The 16,447-nt window shown below is 43.5% G+C and overlaps 1 protein-coding gene across 3 annotated transcripts in view; it reads right to left on the reverse strand.

Moving 5' to 3' along the window:
* Positions 1-16,447, reverse strand: part of RGL1 (ral guanine nucleotide dissociation stimulator like 1) — a 276,917-nt gene that overhangs the window by 9,098 nt on the left and 251,372 nt on the right. For 2 of the 3 annotated variants that reach the window (XM_060131802.1, XM_060131823.1), the window contains 6 exons: positions 15,706-15,792; positions 14,343-14,375; positions 12,222-12,343; positions 9,661-9,750; positions 4,828-5,014; positions 718-972 (listed from right to left, as the gene is read on the reverse strand). In XM_060131802.1, the coding sequence (XP_059987785.1) occupies positions 718-972; positions 4,828-5,014; positions 9,661-9,750; positions 12,222-12,343; positions 14,343-14,375; positions 15,706-15,792 (774 nt within the window). The remainder of the gene's footprint in view (positions 1-717; positions 973-4,827; positions 5,015-9,660; positions 9,751-12,221; positions 12,344-14,342; positions 14,376-15,705; positions 15,793-16,447) is intronic. The other variant, XM_060131812.1, reaches the window with a different exon arrangement.

The raw sequence follows: 16,447 nt of genomic DNA on the forward strand, positions 1-16,447 counted from the left end.
TGAAGATGCGGAGAGATGCGAGATTTGCATTTTACTGTGGGGTTTTACTGCAAAGGAGAGTCTGCTTTTCAATACATGATACATCCTTTAAGATAAGGAGTCTATTCTTGTAATAAACACACCAGACCTTACACACCCAACATTATTACCAGGAGAGGCCCTGTACGTATTCCAAAAAGACTGCCATTATTCAACACATTTTTGGGACTGTGCTCAGAAACAGTTTTTACAGGAAGCTCAAGAAGGTGTCTTATTTATAAGCATAGCTCCTCGTGGACGCAAACTGTATGTCCAGCTTGATCACCCACTTTACTAAGTCTGAGTCCAAGTGACTAAAGGAGAAAACTTTGCCACCACCGAGGAGATTGCTAAGAATGCACAGCAATTCAGTGATAAACGCAGACACGTTAATCCCCAGGAAGACCTGCAAGGAGGCGTGCAGCAGTGGCATCTTCCCTGGGATGCATTTATGTAGTCATCTCAACCGAGAGTTTTGAAGAGGGTGATACTGACCCGGACGAATAAGGTTTAGCAACTTTTAAGACGTAAAAATTATATCCTATACGCACTGCTGATATGCAGATTTTTATACATCATTAGTCTATATCCAGGGAGATTTCGGCATTGATGCATGTGGCACATACTCATTTTGTGTGAACGCACGTATATGTGCTGACACGGCACGTGAGTACTCGGGTGTCGGTCTGAGAGCCTTACCATGATGCTCTTGTACATGTTGCCATTGTTGTCCTCTATGCTGATGCGGATTATGCAGGTGTCTTCGTTCTGTTGGTTGTAAACGGGGGGCAGCACTGTCGAGGTAATGGATGTCACAGAGACAGAGCGCTTGTGGATTTTCGGGTTGTTGTTGCAGGGCGGAGGGGAGGAGAGGGGGTTCATCAAGGACGACATCCCTGAGGAAGCTGTGTCCATAGAGTGGATGGAGGAACATGAGGAAGAGGACTCGGAGAGCTGGAAGGGTAAACACAGCCCAGAAGGAAACAGAACTGTTAGGAACCCTGGCCAACAGTGTGCTTCCCAAGTTTCAAAGCAGAGGTCGAGGTTGAGACTAATAAACTTCCGTTATTTCCTCCACAGCCGCCCACAGCACACGTGCGTCTTATTTCTGGTGGAAGCACCCCCATGGCAGATGCCTGTCAGTGACTCAGTACTCAGCAGAATCACTCTGCATCATGGGAGGCAAGGTGGTCCTCTCATTTCCAGAGCTTTTAGCTGCTCTGAAGGAGGGTAACCAGCAGGTGGCAGCAAATACCAGAAACTAGAGGCAATATGGGCTTGTGAAGGAGCCCCGAAGCTCACCGGGCAGAAAGCCCAGTCCTACTGCCTCGAGCAGGAAGGACGCTTGACCTGCCCCCAGAGATCCTTTCTACTGTGATTCCATTTCACCGTCAGATTTTGGAGCAGGAGAGAAATGGCTATATTTTTAGAAGTCTCTAAGATGAGGACCACGGATTATCCAGCTCTGCAGGGAACATGAGCCCTGGAAAGGCACCTGGAGATGGCCTGGCCCCAATCCCTCTCTACTGCTGAGGAACCTGAGGCCACAGCTGTTGACAGCACCGTCAGGCTGTGCTCTCAAGTTTCCTGACTTCCATGGCCAGGTTCGCAGAGCAAGGGTGCAGCAAGGGTGTAGTCGGTGAGAATGTGGTGAGTGAACACAGCGCACCACTGCCCCAGGGATGCTCAGCACTGTGAGGCTGTGAGGTTTGTGATGAGCTTTCAGACATCTTACCTCATTTTGGTCTCCCAACTATCTTGTGAACAAAATTCAGAGCATTAGAAATACGAGGGAAACACGATTCAGAGAAAGAGAGTGACTTGCCCAAGGGAACACAGCCTATGAGAGGCTCCACCACTTAACCACATTTGCTTCCAGAACCAACTGTACACATTTTCATGTTGTATACCAAGGATAATTAAAGAATGAGGTACTAGAGTTAATGTGTTTTTCTGATTAACGACAGGGTTCTTATATGTGCAACACCAAATACCAAAGAAATAGGATGCCCCCAACTCATTAGGTGGTGGTCCAAAAAAATGTCATTAATTGAATCATTTGAAATAGCAATTCTTTTTATAGAAACTTACAAATAATTTCTCAAAATGAGCTGAGCTAAATTATACCACATTAATCCAATAAAATAACCTGGAAGTCATTTAAAAAATAAATAACTTACTAATTTCTTTCATACCCATCTACCTTCCCATGGAAACAAAGTACAGAAATGTAGCTTTCTGATTCTCTGGCTTCCAAGTAAAATGGAGTCTCCTCTATTTTATTTCCTATGACTTCCCTTTCCTGTGGCATAACTGTACATCAAATAACCATACATTCAATTCGACTGCATCATTAGTTTAATAGAGCCAGCAAGATGATGTGACAACTCTAGTAATGCAGGAGTCTAACTGAGGCTTTATCATAACATTGTTTAGTTACTTTTTTTTTTTTTTCTTAGCTTCCCAAGTGAATCAACTTAGTGGCTCAATTTGAGGGCTAACTGGTGGTGGATAATTTTAACAGCCTGACTTTGCTTGCAGGTATACTACACAGTAGCCAAGAGGGTCCCCTTTCCAATTACTGGTTCAATTTTTTCCCCTTCCCTTTCCTCCACATAAATCCTTTTTCTTTTGTTAGATTTTTTCCCATGATTTTAATGACATTTAAGATAAAGCCTTGAAGATGCCTGGGTTATATAGCACCATTAAACAGACCACCTCTTGAGCCCAAATTCTTACTGGGAATTTAAGTAGTGTGGAGCAAGTGTGAAATAAATGTTTAGAAACCACCATCAGGGGAATGAAGAAAAAGGAATGCAAATTACACTTTACTCAAAAGAGGGACCTCACAGTGTGGCCAGTGGGAAAGGCAGGGTGGGCAGGGAGGGTTGCAGGACCTCAGGGTAGGGAGGAGCTGTGAAGGTCTCTGGGGCCAGCCAAGCACTGAGCAAAACTGAGGCCTTTCCAGTTAACATTCGGAGCTTCTGCAGCCCAGCAACTACTTGCGTCCAATTCAATTACTCATTTTTAAACCCACAGAAATTCGTGACTCTGAAAACCGTTCATCCAAAGAATTAAAATTCATGACTTGCGCAAGAAACTGAAGAGCCGGTGTCATAAGGGGGGAGACAAAAAGGATGCAGCAAGGGGTGTGCACAGGACACACGCAGGGCTTCTGCATAGCTTTAAAAGGGATGACCCGGACCTGTGTGCACGTCCACTGCATCAACAGATGCAAATGCGATTCTCCCTCCTTCCTGGACAGGGAGAAATCCCACAAAGATGTGGGCAATAGCTTAGTTGTCACTGTTGTACAATGTCCATCAACAGAAATGGGGCCTAAAAAGCTTAAGAACCTGTCAAAAGGTGAATGATGGGGCCTCACTCCAGATTTTGACAAAGTCAATGCTGAGTGTCAAGTCACGGAGAATGATTCCATCCTTGATTAAGGAGATATGCTTGAGAGAACAGCCAGTCCCTGGGTGTTCGCAGAGCTTTCCTTCAATATTTGGGGCATTAAAGATGTGTCTCCAGATTTCAAAGCAAAAAGGTGAGAAATCCCGCTAGGGCAGCATCTGAGTCATCTCAGGTCTAATGAGCCCTTCCTGGATTGGCTATTTTGTGACAAGGCCACCTGAGGGTTCCCAGGTTGCTGCTGGTGCTTATAACGCAATGTGAAACAGCACACGCATCCCCTTGCAGAATGGCAGATACAAATGAAAGGAAGGAATTGTTACCAACACCCTACCTCACTGGCCTAAGCATAAGCTAAGGGGCCACAAGTCACTTACACAGCAGGTCTGGCCACAGCCAAGATCCTCCCCCAAATGGTGCAAGTCCTATAGTCACATCGAAGTTGACATCTCTGACCCAAGCTCCTTGACCAACAGACTGAAACAGGTGTGTATAGAAGATGAAGGTGGATCTTTTGTTTCCTTTTCACTTATTTATGCAGCTATGGAGAATAAAAACTCTCTCTGGGAATTCCTTTATCACCTCTCATCACTTTCCCTTTTGGCGGACACAGTAGATTATACACTTATTACCAATTCCTCAACCTCCCCTGCATCCGTGCCCTTTGCCCTGAGACTCCACAGTTCCTCCCATGAGAAGTGGCATGTAGTTCCCCACCTCATTCATTTATGTGGGATTTGGCCACATGATTTGCTTTGGACAACAAATTTTGGGAGACAGAACCCAACTGAAGCCTTGTTACGCGCTTGCAGGACGGGGACTGCCCTCTTGCTTATCCAATGTAGCGCGATAAGAGCATGCCCTGGGTGGCTCCTAACTCCAAAAATAATGAGAGGCAGGTAGAGCAGACCTGGACCAAACCCATGGCCTAGAGTCAAGCGCAATCCAACCTGCAGGTGCAGGACAGAGGCTAAATGGTTGCTGTTTGAGGTCACTAAGTTTTGGAGTGGTTTGCCCTGCGCCATTATTGTGGTGAAACCTTGGCTGAGACAAGGTATGACACCGAGAGACTGACACATCTTTGGCTCTTGACTTTTTGCTCCAAGAAAATTCTCCATCTCCTGAATAAAGTGTAGCTCATGTTACAAGTCGCAGTCCTTCAGTTGCCTCTGGATGTGGGAATGGAACAATATTTCAAAGCCTCAATGAATGTCGCTTCTAGACATGTTTCTATAAGGAATGAGTCCCCAGGTTGAACTCTGCTTTTAACACCTCTTAAAAACATGACTTGCAAAATGCTGTAGAGTGATCAACTGGAAAACAGACACCCCTCGTGTGGCAAACACTAGATCAGGTGCCCGCATTAGGAATTACGGAAAAGGGTTAAGTATATACCTTTTTTTGAGCCTCATCAGGTGTGTCCATGGGAGTGATGGAGCCCTCCTCCGCCTCTGAGTGATTTGACTCACAGGATGACACACTGACAGAGTCCATGCTCTCACCAGAGCTCCCGCTGGCAGTGGACTTGGGCTGTTCTTTGGTGGGAGTGCTACTGGTGATAATGTCCGACCCCAGAAACAGTCTGCAGAAAACATAATGCCAGGCATTCAGGCTCTTACAAATCTGGAATCCATGATTAAGCAAATATTTTTGTGTTAATTGAATCCTTGATGTTTTCTCGGTCTTGTGTACCCTGTCATTATTATTTTAGGGAAACATTTGCTACAAAGTTTCTAACAGATCACAGTAAACATCTTGTCCCAATAGATTATTCCCAACCTCAAAGAACACACAGATTGCTTAGCTGAATGAAAGGCCATATTAATCTGAGGTCTTTCTGGGTCAACGGTTCTCCATTTTTTGAGAGTTCTGTACCACTTTGGCAGGGTCAAATTGTCGTGGCCACACCCCTATCACTTCCCACCATAAAATAAAATCCAGGAGGCAGAAGAAGGAGGCCGGCACTGCGCTGGACAAGAAACCAAGAAGGAAGACATCTTTTCTAACAATCTAGTGAACTAAAATAACCTAAACTCCTTCACTATAAAACAACTAGATGAGAAACGTTAAAAATTCTTTTTAAAGTTGGGCTTGCAAGACAGTAAGAAAAGTTCCTGCGGGCCAGAGATGAAAAGTGCACTGAAAACCAGAACATGCAAACTAATTCTGCTCTGGATGGGGAGTGGAGGTACCAACCCTGGCAAAATAGGCACATGGGTTTCAACACGTACAAAGGGTCCAAAGATGAGGGCTTCTGTCTATGTAAGGTGGGCAGTGAGTACTGACATCTTTTACAAAGAGCCAGGGTCCTCAGAGGGCTGTACCCTTAGTAAAAAGATGGGCTAAAAGAAAAATCTTCCTACTGACATAGGAAGACAGCAGTGAAACTTACCTGTTGGCCTGAGCTTGGGTAGGAGAAAAATGTCTCCCCTGATCATGTGTGATTTTAGCCAGCACCTCACTCAGATCTGCTATTACTTAGCTGATCTAGGAACTAGGAACTCTCAGGCCAGTGATCCTTCTGAAGAAACTAGCATTTAAAAAACAACAGCAACAACAACAAACTTCCTGGAGGAGTACACCTTCAACATAGGCTGCAGAGAATTCCCTGATAAAGATGAGCTCACAATACAAAGTTACAAAATACACACAAGGAAATAACCCACCCAAAGAGAGAGTCAACCGGCATAACAAAACAGCAAATCTAGGCTCCTGAGATCTTTAGATTACAAGAACTGTCAGAAAAAAAGTAATAATTTATTCATTCATTCATTCAACAAATATTTGAGTATCTACCATGAGCCAAGCTATAAAACAAGTATGTTGAAAAACATTAAAGACGTACAAGAAGAAACTGAAAATGGGAGTTAAGAGCGAGACGCTCTGACGAAAGGACAGGAAGATAATTTGCAAAAACTATTTCACTTCTAGAGTGAAAAAGGTAGTGACTTAAATTTAAAAACTCAGTGGAAGGATTAAATAAATGTGGAAGAGAAAAATTGTGAACTAGATGATATGTCTGAAGAAAATCCTCAGAGACCAGCATCAAAATATAAAGACATGAATAATAAGAGAGGGTAAAAGACACAGAGAATGGAATAAGAAACGCCTGCATGTATGTAGGGAGAATTCCAAAAGAGGACAAATGAGAGAATGGAAAAGGGACCACATCTGAAGAGACAGTGGCTGAGGAGATTCCAGAACTAATGAATCACATGAATCCTCAGATCCAGGAACCACATCTTGAATAGGATAAATAAGACTAAATCCCCACTTAACCTGCACAGTGGTACATCAAAGACAAAAGAAGTTCTTAAAAGCAACAGGGCAGGGGGCATAATGCAAAGGAACAGAATTCAACGGACATCTCAAAAGCAACAACAGAAGTCAGAAGACATGGAATAATATCTTCAAAGTGCTGAGTGAAAGTAACAGTAATCCTTCAACTCCATACCCATCTAATATAACTCCAAGAGTGAGGGCAAACTAAAGACTTTCTCAGACAATGACTGTTTACCATTAACAGACAGCAAGGAAGGAAGTTGTAAGATGCAAGAAGGAATGGCACGTAAAGAAACTAGCAGACAGGCCCAAACCCAAACAAGCACTGGCTATATAAAATAACAGAAACAATGAAGATGGGTTTGATTTTTTTTATTAAATAATTTTGGGAATTACAAGCTCAAATTCCAAGACCTAAAGCATATCTTTGTTCTGTCTCATTTCCACCCCACCATCTCTTGCCCCATTTTCCATGTCACTTCCTTTCTTGGACCTCCAAGCACTACTGGGGCTTTGGGAAAAAAGCTAAACTGACCACAATTCACAGAAGAGAAAATAATGCTACTGTCTTACTTCTCCATGAATTACAAGGTAGACCTTTGAAGGCTGTGAATTAGTGGTCCTTAGCCCGTTAACTGAGAGTCTCTAACTTAGAACTAAATTGTTCAAAGACTAAAGGTTCTTCTATTGGTACAATTCCATGAGGTCATTCTGCTTTGCAAAGATTAATTCTAGCACATTAAGCATCTCTGACCTTCCAATGAGGCACCTCTTCCCCTAAGCCTCCAAAATTCTCTCCAATCTCTTTGGATGATGGGTGATTAAATGTGGGGAGAGGAAGAAATACATTTTCAACACTTGTAAAAAATGCTAAGATCATAAAACTTTTTGAAAATGAATGATGAACAAACACCTTTATATGTATAAGGAATAAGATGGGGGACATGTGACCTGTGCTATTCCTAATAAATGTTCAAACTCAACTGCAGATACCAAGGGCTAAACTCAAGCATATCGGCAAGATTTCACTAACGAGAGAGATGTATGGAGTGTCCACCACACTTTGTGCAGGACTCTGCACGCTGACAGTACTGCCTCTCCTGGATGTCACGTGAATATCCTCACAAAGGCTGCACGCTGCCAGAGTGGGTGCTGGAAGGGGACCCCGAGCTGCTAGAGCACCCAGCACAGTAAATACAGATACTCGGAGTCAAGGGAAGCAGTTATATAAAAATGAGCATGCAGTGGCCACTTCCAGGCACAGGGTCTAATTAGACTGACATCAGTCTTCCTTTCCTTCCTTCCTCCTGAGCCTTTCTCTCCTCCTACTTTTCTTCCTTCCCTCCCTCATCTTCTCCCCTCCTCCACTTCTTACTTCCCATTCCATCTTTCCTTCCCCTCTTCCTTCAGAAAGTATTTCTCCACTAGGAAGACGGTAAAAGAGTTATAACCTTGGCTCTAGAGCTAAATCTTGGATTTGAGTCCAGATCCTACAATAACTAGCATACTACTTACCTTGTCTGTGCCTTACTTTCCTGGTTTATAAAGTTGGTATAATAGCAGGACCTACTAGGTTATTTTGCGGATTGGACCAGAAATACATGTACTGTTTTCTCAGAACAGTGTTGGCACACGGCTCAATGTATTCATTCAATAAATATCTATTAATCATCTATGTGTCGGGCACCAGTCTAGGTTCCGGGGTTAGCAATGAATAAAAAACAGACATAAATGCCCGTCTTCATAAAGTTTGCATTCTAGGTAATAAACAGACACATACAACATAGAGCACGTCAGCCAGAGGGAAATGCAATGGAGAAATCCAAAGCAGCTGAGGGTGAGACAGTGTCCCACGGGCAGGTAACATGGACAGGCTGTAGTATTAAATAAGGTGGTCAGGGAAGGCTCATGAGAAGGTGACAAAGATCTGGGGGAAGTGAGGGAGTGAGCCATTTGGCTATCTGGGGAACAGTGTTCTAAGCAGAAGAAACAGCAAATAAAAATGAGTGTGACTTGTGTGCTCAGGGTGGCCTGGGGGGCCGGAGTGCACAGAGTAGAGTGAGAGGGAAAGGTGAGAGGACAGACGGGGATGGGACGGGCAGATGGGGTTCGGTTGGTACTGCAGGTCTTGAAGGGTCTTGAGGGCCACTGTAAAGACTGGATTGTACTCAAAGGGAGACAAGGTGTTACGAAGTTAGCTACGCCTGGCACTGAGCTGGGCAAACAGCCATGGGTATGATGCACAAGGTTCCTGCTCTCAGGTGGCTTACATTCCAACGAAGGTGACCGCCGGTATGATTGGGACTGACTGGGCAGACGGCAACATTAGACAGGATGCTCTCTCAGGAGGTAATGGTTTTGCCGACATCTGAAAGGAGCCAGCCCCAGAGAGAGCACACGCCAGGCCACAGGGACATCTAGTGCAAACACCTGGTGCATCTAGCGCAGAGCAAGCCTGGTGTGGTTGAAGGATGGCTGGGAGACAGGTAAGCCTGGATCCTGGTGAACAAGGGGGCGTGTCGGACAAGAGGAAGGTGGTAAGAAGAGTAGGGGAAAATCACGCTGCACCTAGTGAAACAGGATAAGGAGTTCAGGGCTACCTTAAAATAAGACCATCAGAAGTTGTAAAGCAAGGAAGCGATGTAATCTGGTATACATTTTAACACATGACCAGACTACTGGGTGGAGAACAGATTGCTGGAGCAAGGGTGGGGCCGGAAGCCAGTACTGATGTTGCTGGAGTGCTCCAGGCAGGAGATGATGGTGGTTCAGACCAGAGGGAACACTGGGGAAGAATGAGTGGATTTAGAAAACCTATTGAATTCATGACAGAAAGATAAACTATTTAGTGAGTGAACTGGCTCAGGGGAACTTTGTTGAATACCCTTCCCCTCCCGACTCAGACGGGACCCCCTTGGGGCCCCGGGACCCCAGGGTGGCACTCACAGGCTGAGCCTCTTCACCATGCTCTTCCGAGGCTTGGGAGAGGTGGCACTGGCATCGGCAGCCGCTTCGATCTCACAGGAGAGGGCGTAGCTGGGGGAGAGAGGGGAGCTCATGAGGGCGGAGCTAGGGAGGCGAACAGATTTAAATCCACACGATTTACTGGCTTCCTTTTAGAGGCGGGCTCTGAGTATTCAAAGTAAAGATATGTACCATGTTGTTCTATGGCGAATGTCAGAGGGTACTGACTTAATGACCAGACTGTACAGATTGGCACATCCCTCCTCAAAGCCCTGCTGGTGCACAGTGAGGCTGTTTAGTTTCGCAGGCGTCAGACACATGAATTTGCCTGCTCTGGCAGCATCAAAACCTGACTCCCTTCTGTTTTCCTGATTGTTCTCAACCCACTGCTGGGCCAGGGGATGAATCATTTCTTCTCTCCCACCTCCCTCCCATTGCTCTGTGTGTGTGTGTGTGTGTGTGTGTGTGTGTGTGTGTGTGCTCGCGCGCCCATGCACGTGCTCAACTTACTGTTTATCTAAGGGAAGTGAAAGAAGAGACATTTGTAAATGATCTAATCTTCAGTAAATAGACATAGGCAGTTATATTATTGATAAAAATATATAAATATGATTTCTAATTGACAAAACCTCCTAAATTAAAAATGCTCCAGATTCAGACGTCTATATGCCAGGCAGATATAACTTCCACAGGCACAAGAAGAATTTATATCTGCCTTGAAATGTCTTTTATGAAAGCTTGTAGCTCTAGCTAGAAGATGTACTTGATTCTCGGTAGGCGAGGAAGGCTAAGTGGTGAATATTAGCTTGGGAAGTTGCTTATTATGTGTACTTTTTTTAAACCTAAAGATGTATCCAGGTAGTTGATCAAGCAGAAGTATTCATTGAGATGGGAATTATTCAAATATTAACTTAAGCCGTAGGGGTTTTATAAACAGCAAGAAAAAAATGGGATGTGTTTAACAAGATTCCTTTAATCATTAAAAAGTCAATTCCACAGCTGATATTCTGAGTCTGAACTCTCTGATCCAAACCACCAGCCATGGTGTGTATGTTCCATATGTGAGAAGGATATCCACAGAGGAAGTTCATACACACTGATCATCAGACCAGAAAAGGTAAAGAGAGGCAGCAACTGTTTTGTTTTCTACATAGCAAAGAAAAAGTCTCATTAACTGATGAGTACTCTGAATTAAAGGTTGTTTTTTTTTTTCTTGAGTCAAAGGTTTTAATGTAACAGGACCAACCCATTCTGAGATTTAAAAGGACCTCAGAAATCATCTGGCTTGCAAATGAGGAAACAGGCTTCCAGGGTTTACATGACCTGTCCAACATTATATAACCACCTTCAGAGCTTAGGCTTAGAGTCAGGCAGACCTGAGTTTGATTCCAAACTCTATCACTGACCAGTTATAACACTTCTCTAAACCTCAATTTCCTCATTGGCAAAATACTTATTTTGCTGTCAACTTCACCCTCCCTGCTGATAAACTTTCAAGGAAATCCCCTAGTCTACAGCAAAAGTCAGCAAATATTTTCTGTACAGGGCGAGTCGCTGTTGCAACTACTCAATTCTGTCTTTGAAGCACGAAAGCAGCCATAAATAAGAGGGAAATGAAAGGGTTGTGTTCCAGTACAACTTTATTAATGGATATTAAAATTTTAATTTCAAATAACTGCCTCACGTCACAACATTCCTCTTCTTTTGTTTCTTTTTCAACCATTTAAAAATGTAAAAACAGGAGGTAGGCTGGGTATGGCCTGTGAACTCTAATCCTCTGAACTACAGGGTAAAGGCTACACACCCCTCCCTGCTGGGCCAACATTCAAGGCACTGGAGTTAATGTACCTTTCCAAGCTCGTCAACCTCTATTTTGACACCCATCCCTTGTGAACCAACCAGAGTCCAATTGTTCTTCCAAATGCCAAGCTGGTCAGGCCACCAGGCCTTTGCTCACGTTCTCCTCTCTGTCTGGAATGTTCTTCTCCAGTTCTCCTGGTGAAATCTTTTCTTTCTTTCACAGCCCAGCCCAAATGTTAATGCCTTCATGTTATCTTCCCTTTTTCCCCCCCTTCCTTGGCCAAGTGAACTGTTCCTGCCTATGGGTCCTGCAGCACTGTGACTATCCATTGTATTTCAATTCTTCATGAGTCTGTCTCTCCTCCCCACTTGAAAGCTCCCTCAAAGCTAGTACCAATTACTAATAGTGACAAACATGGTAACGATGCTGTCTCAAATATGATTACATTTAATCTTCTCAAAGAAACATTTTAGAGTAAGCATCCTGAAGATCAGGAAGAAGAAGTGACTTGTTCAAGGTGACAAAGATAAATAAATGGTAGAGCAAGAATCTGAAAGCACATTTTCTGATGCCATCAGTTCAATTCTTCCTGCTATACCATTAACCTTTGAAAACCGAGGATCTGGAACCTTGGAGCTGCTCACTAAATAGTTGTTGAATAAACGGCCAAATGAGGAACCAGATGCAGTATCCCTCTGGCCAACACCACAGCTCTGCGCTGATGGGCAATGTGTCCTCCTACCTCTCCTCCTCTGTTAGGAGCTGCTGCCTCTGGAACCACTGGATGAACTTTGGGTCTGGGGTCATACAATAGCTGTTGCAGGCAGACTGTAAGAGCTTGATTTGGGCAATCACTTCAAATTCCTAGAGCAGACAGAGCACCAAAGAGAAAGAGTGAATTAAAAGGCCAACCAAATATACATCTTTTCAACATGAAAACACACCACAGTAGATAAATGATGGACAAATGCATCTAGGAGGATTCTAAAGTACTGCTTGTAGCTCTGACTCACTGGTGTCTTTGCATGCTTTAGTGGTCAATCCTTCTTTCTCCTTGAAAAAAGCAATTTATGTGAATAAAACAAGCTACCAAAGTGACCCAAACTAGGTACTACCTAAAGTCATAGTGACTTCCTTTTTCTCTTTTCCATCTCCATTCTTGAGACAGAAAAGTTACTTTTTAAGCCTGAGTCCTTCTAAAATGTATTTAAAAATTCTACTTCCTAAAAGATAAGGAAAATAATTACTCTAAGTCAGGAAGCACACAAGTTTCCCACCCCCATCTTCTTCAACCCTTACCCCTCAATAAATAAGTTTTGGTAGGGCTGAATATCTAAACAGTCTAGGGCCTCATAAACTTGAATGTTTAGATTTCCTGAATCCTTGGGGTATTACTACTCCAGTAAATCATTTAACTCAGTCTTTTAAAGCTCACAAGAGAAGCAAGTGTATAATTATGTCCAAAATTATTTATACTTCTTTAGATGTTTCAATAAAGATGTTTTTAAAGTCAGCAATGGAAATAAGCTTTAGCTTTAGGTTTTACACTCAAACTTTCCCTAAGTTTAACACGCTAGTCTTAAAAAGAAAGAGATTACCATCCAGGGTTATTCTGAAGGGAAAGGACAGAGACGGGTAACTGTGGAGGCAATAACTGAATTTGTTTTAATGTTACAGGACAGAAGCAGCCCAACAACTGGCAGATTCCGTAGGTGTCAACTTCCCATCCAGTGACCTCCACCCTTGGTCTCAGTATCCAAGGAACATTTATCATCAAACGCTACCAGGGACAGAAGGCTTACATTCGTCTAGGGTAGTGTATCTCGTTACTGATGAGTTCAGCCTGGTCAGCTCCTAAAACTTTGGTTTTAACTGCAATGTCATTTCCTCCTGGAAGTTTCTCTGACCCCACAAGTTGGGGCTAGATGCCCCTCCCATGTGCTCCTATAATACCCACTACTTCTGCTCACAAGCCCTTATCAGGCTGCATTGTAACTGCCTGTTTGTCTACTTTCCTCCTTGACTGTGAACTTTATGAGGGCAGGGAGCTCTGGGCTTTTTCTGCTGCAATCCCTAAACCTACCACACTGCCCGACCCCTGTTAGGTCTGCAGTCAACGTTTGTGGGATGAAAGAATGAAAGAATAAGTAAAGAACAATGAGAGTTACTACGGGGTGAAGTTATTATTTTTCTCACTCATATTCCTTGGAATTGTTTAAATATACGATTTTAAAAAACACTAAACCCACAGCGAATTTTCAAAGCTGTTTTATCTTTTTTCATGCAGTGTGGAACTCTTCTACTCTCCACAGAAAAATTTCAAATTGATGTTGCACACCCCTTCCTATGCTGACAGGAAAGGAAAAGAATAATTATCCACATGTTAACAATGAAGACCGTTTCCTTTCCTCTCTTCAGTAGGCCTACAGGAGTTAACCATCTTTATTAACCCTTCCATAACATATACTCTTATGAAACCCTTTCTCCTTAATAGAATGGACCTGTTATTGCTGAAGCTGATTGTAAAGAAGGAGATGATGAGGGGGTAAAGGAAGAACTGCAGGCTCAGGAGAGACAGGACAGCATTTGAACCCTGGCTGTGCTACCCGGTGACTCTGGTCAAGTTACTTCATTTCTCTGCGTCCTGGTTTCCTCACCCTTGAATTGAGGATGATAAAACCTACCCCACAGGGCTCTTGGGCAATACCACATAACAACATGCCAAGGACAATGACATCTGATAAATTTTCAATAAATGCTAAATTTTTTCTGCCTCTGCAAAAAATTTAAGTCTCCACTCCTCTAATTTTTTTCGTGCCCAGATGAAGTAAAATGGAAAACCACAGCCAAGACCCCTACTTACCCTTCTCCTCTTCTCAAAGTTTATCAGCCCACCCTGAAAGAAATTTTTTTAAATGAATGACAAACCAAGCTACTTTGAAACTCAGCCTTATTTGTTCTAGGTTTTTGTTAAAATAGCTCAAAGGGATAATAAAGTCACAATTATTCATGACACTGTAATTATGGCTACAATGGAGGAAAAGAAACATCATTCACTTAAAAGAAAAACATTCTTTTAATTATAATAGGACAGGATTGGCAGACGGCCTTCTCTTAAGATGTCTGAAACCAACTAAAACAGTCATGATAAAGGATTTACAACACAGAATCCAAATACATTTGCAGAGACAGTAAAGACAAAAGCTTGAGTGAATGTTCTGTTACACTTTGTTTTCTTTACCAAAAGCAACAAAAACAGATGGTCATTGACTCATACTGGAAACCACATTGTCAATGTTTTATCAAAAGAAGTTTATCAAACTTCTACACAACATCATCACCGAACACCGAAGTTAAGTTTCAATTCTCCATCGTCCCAGTTCCTATTCTCAGTAGGCTGAATTTAACTTCTAAATCATTGGTCACTCCCCCCAAATTCCCCAACACTGATGAGTGTTTCCTGAGATAAGCTGAGGCAGAGGATGTGAAGAGACGGGAGCATCTCTCTCTGAGGGAGCGTGTCCACAACATTTACGACGACCTTGGAGGTGGGAATTTGCAAGATAACTGCTACTCCTTCTAATTATGATAGAGTAAAAGCAGACTGACTGACTGCATGTGATAACCAGGAAGGTGAGATAAACTTAAATATACAGGAGATCCTTAAATTTCATTTCAAATATCCAATCTCTTCTCCATGTAATATTCTACTGTATTACTGTTACTAACAAGTAGCTTGTTTCACTTCTTTCCCCATTCTGAGAGAGAGAGAGAAGGTAATCATCTGAAACAATAAAGCGATACTTAAAAATCCACGAGCTTGACTGACTCCCTACCCCAGCAGGTAGAATGTGAGGGTACACTATCCCCCCAGCTCCACCTGCCAAAGTCCCACCCAGCACCTCGGTCTTTGCTCAAACCCACTCCTTCCTAGGGATCTGCCATGACCTCCCCTCACAGGGAATGGATCGTGGCCTGTCCTCTTCTCTCTTAGCATTTCTGTTTGAATTCTTACTATTTCTGTCCAGCACTGCCTGCTTTGATATATCCCTTCCACTGGACTGTGAGCCACTGCTGGTGTCACTCATCTTCGTATTCCTCAGAGCATCTAGCACAATGCCACGTTCATAAAAAGCCCTCGATAGGTACAAACAAAGGTGTATTTCTCTCCTGGGTAACCAACGAGAAGGCTGCCGATCCACCTGCACCAGCAGCCTGGAACTCACCTCAATGTAGTCCTGAAGGGCAGTGTCAAGCATGGTCAGGTCAGTCAGGAAGGTGCCCAGGTAGGGCACAGTTCCCTGCATCACACCCTGAAGAACAAGCACAGTAAAACCATCTTCGCTGTTATTGAAAGTTCAGCGTTTCAATAACCTCCACACTGGACCAAATGGACCTGTGGCCCGCTACAGTCAGCAACGTGCCCATTTGCAGATGGAAGCAGCAGTCTTTGAATGGCTAGGTGATCCTCGACAGCATTTGGAGAATAATTAAGGACCATTCAAGGCCTCATCTAAGGCCACTAGTGCTAACCTACATGAATGAGATTTTTAAAAATCCCTACACAAATAGGTCAGGAACTCTGTCACCAAGGTAACTTTCAAAGTCATGAAAACCAAGCCTCAAAGCCAGGAGATGGTTCAAGTGTGTTCACAGTGGGGTTTACACATTGCTTAGGCTCAGGTCAGAGGGACCTCTGTTCTCTTTCACAGCATGTGGACACTCCCGGTGGTTCAGAATGGCCCTGGGAGGGATGGTCTCACCATTGGTAGAGGATTGGGCTGCTGCCCACTGGAGAAGTGTGACCACAGGAGGACGGGGTGTCACTAGTAAAGTGGCTTGGTGACTCGGTTCTGAAGAATACAGGAGGGAAAGGGAAAAACAGTCCCTTTAAAGTAGAAAACCTGCCAAACTCTACCTTAACCAAGTGATGATGGCTAATATCACCAGTGACATCAGATGTCATTC

Source organism: Lagenorhynchus albirostris, chromosome 2, assembly GCF_949774975.1.
Source record: "Lagenorhynchus albirostris chromosome 2, mLagAlb1.1, whole genome shotgun sequence".
Classification (NCBI taxonomy): Eukaryota; Metazoa; Chordata; class Mammalia; order Artiodactyla; family Delphinidae; genus Lagenorhynchus; species Lagenorhynchus albirostris.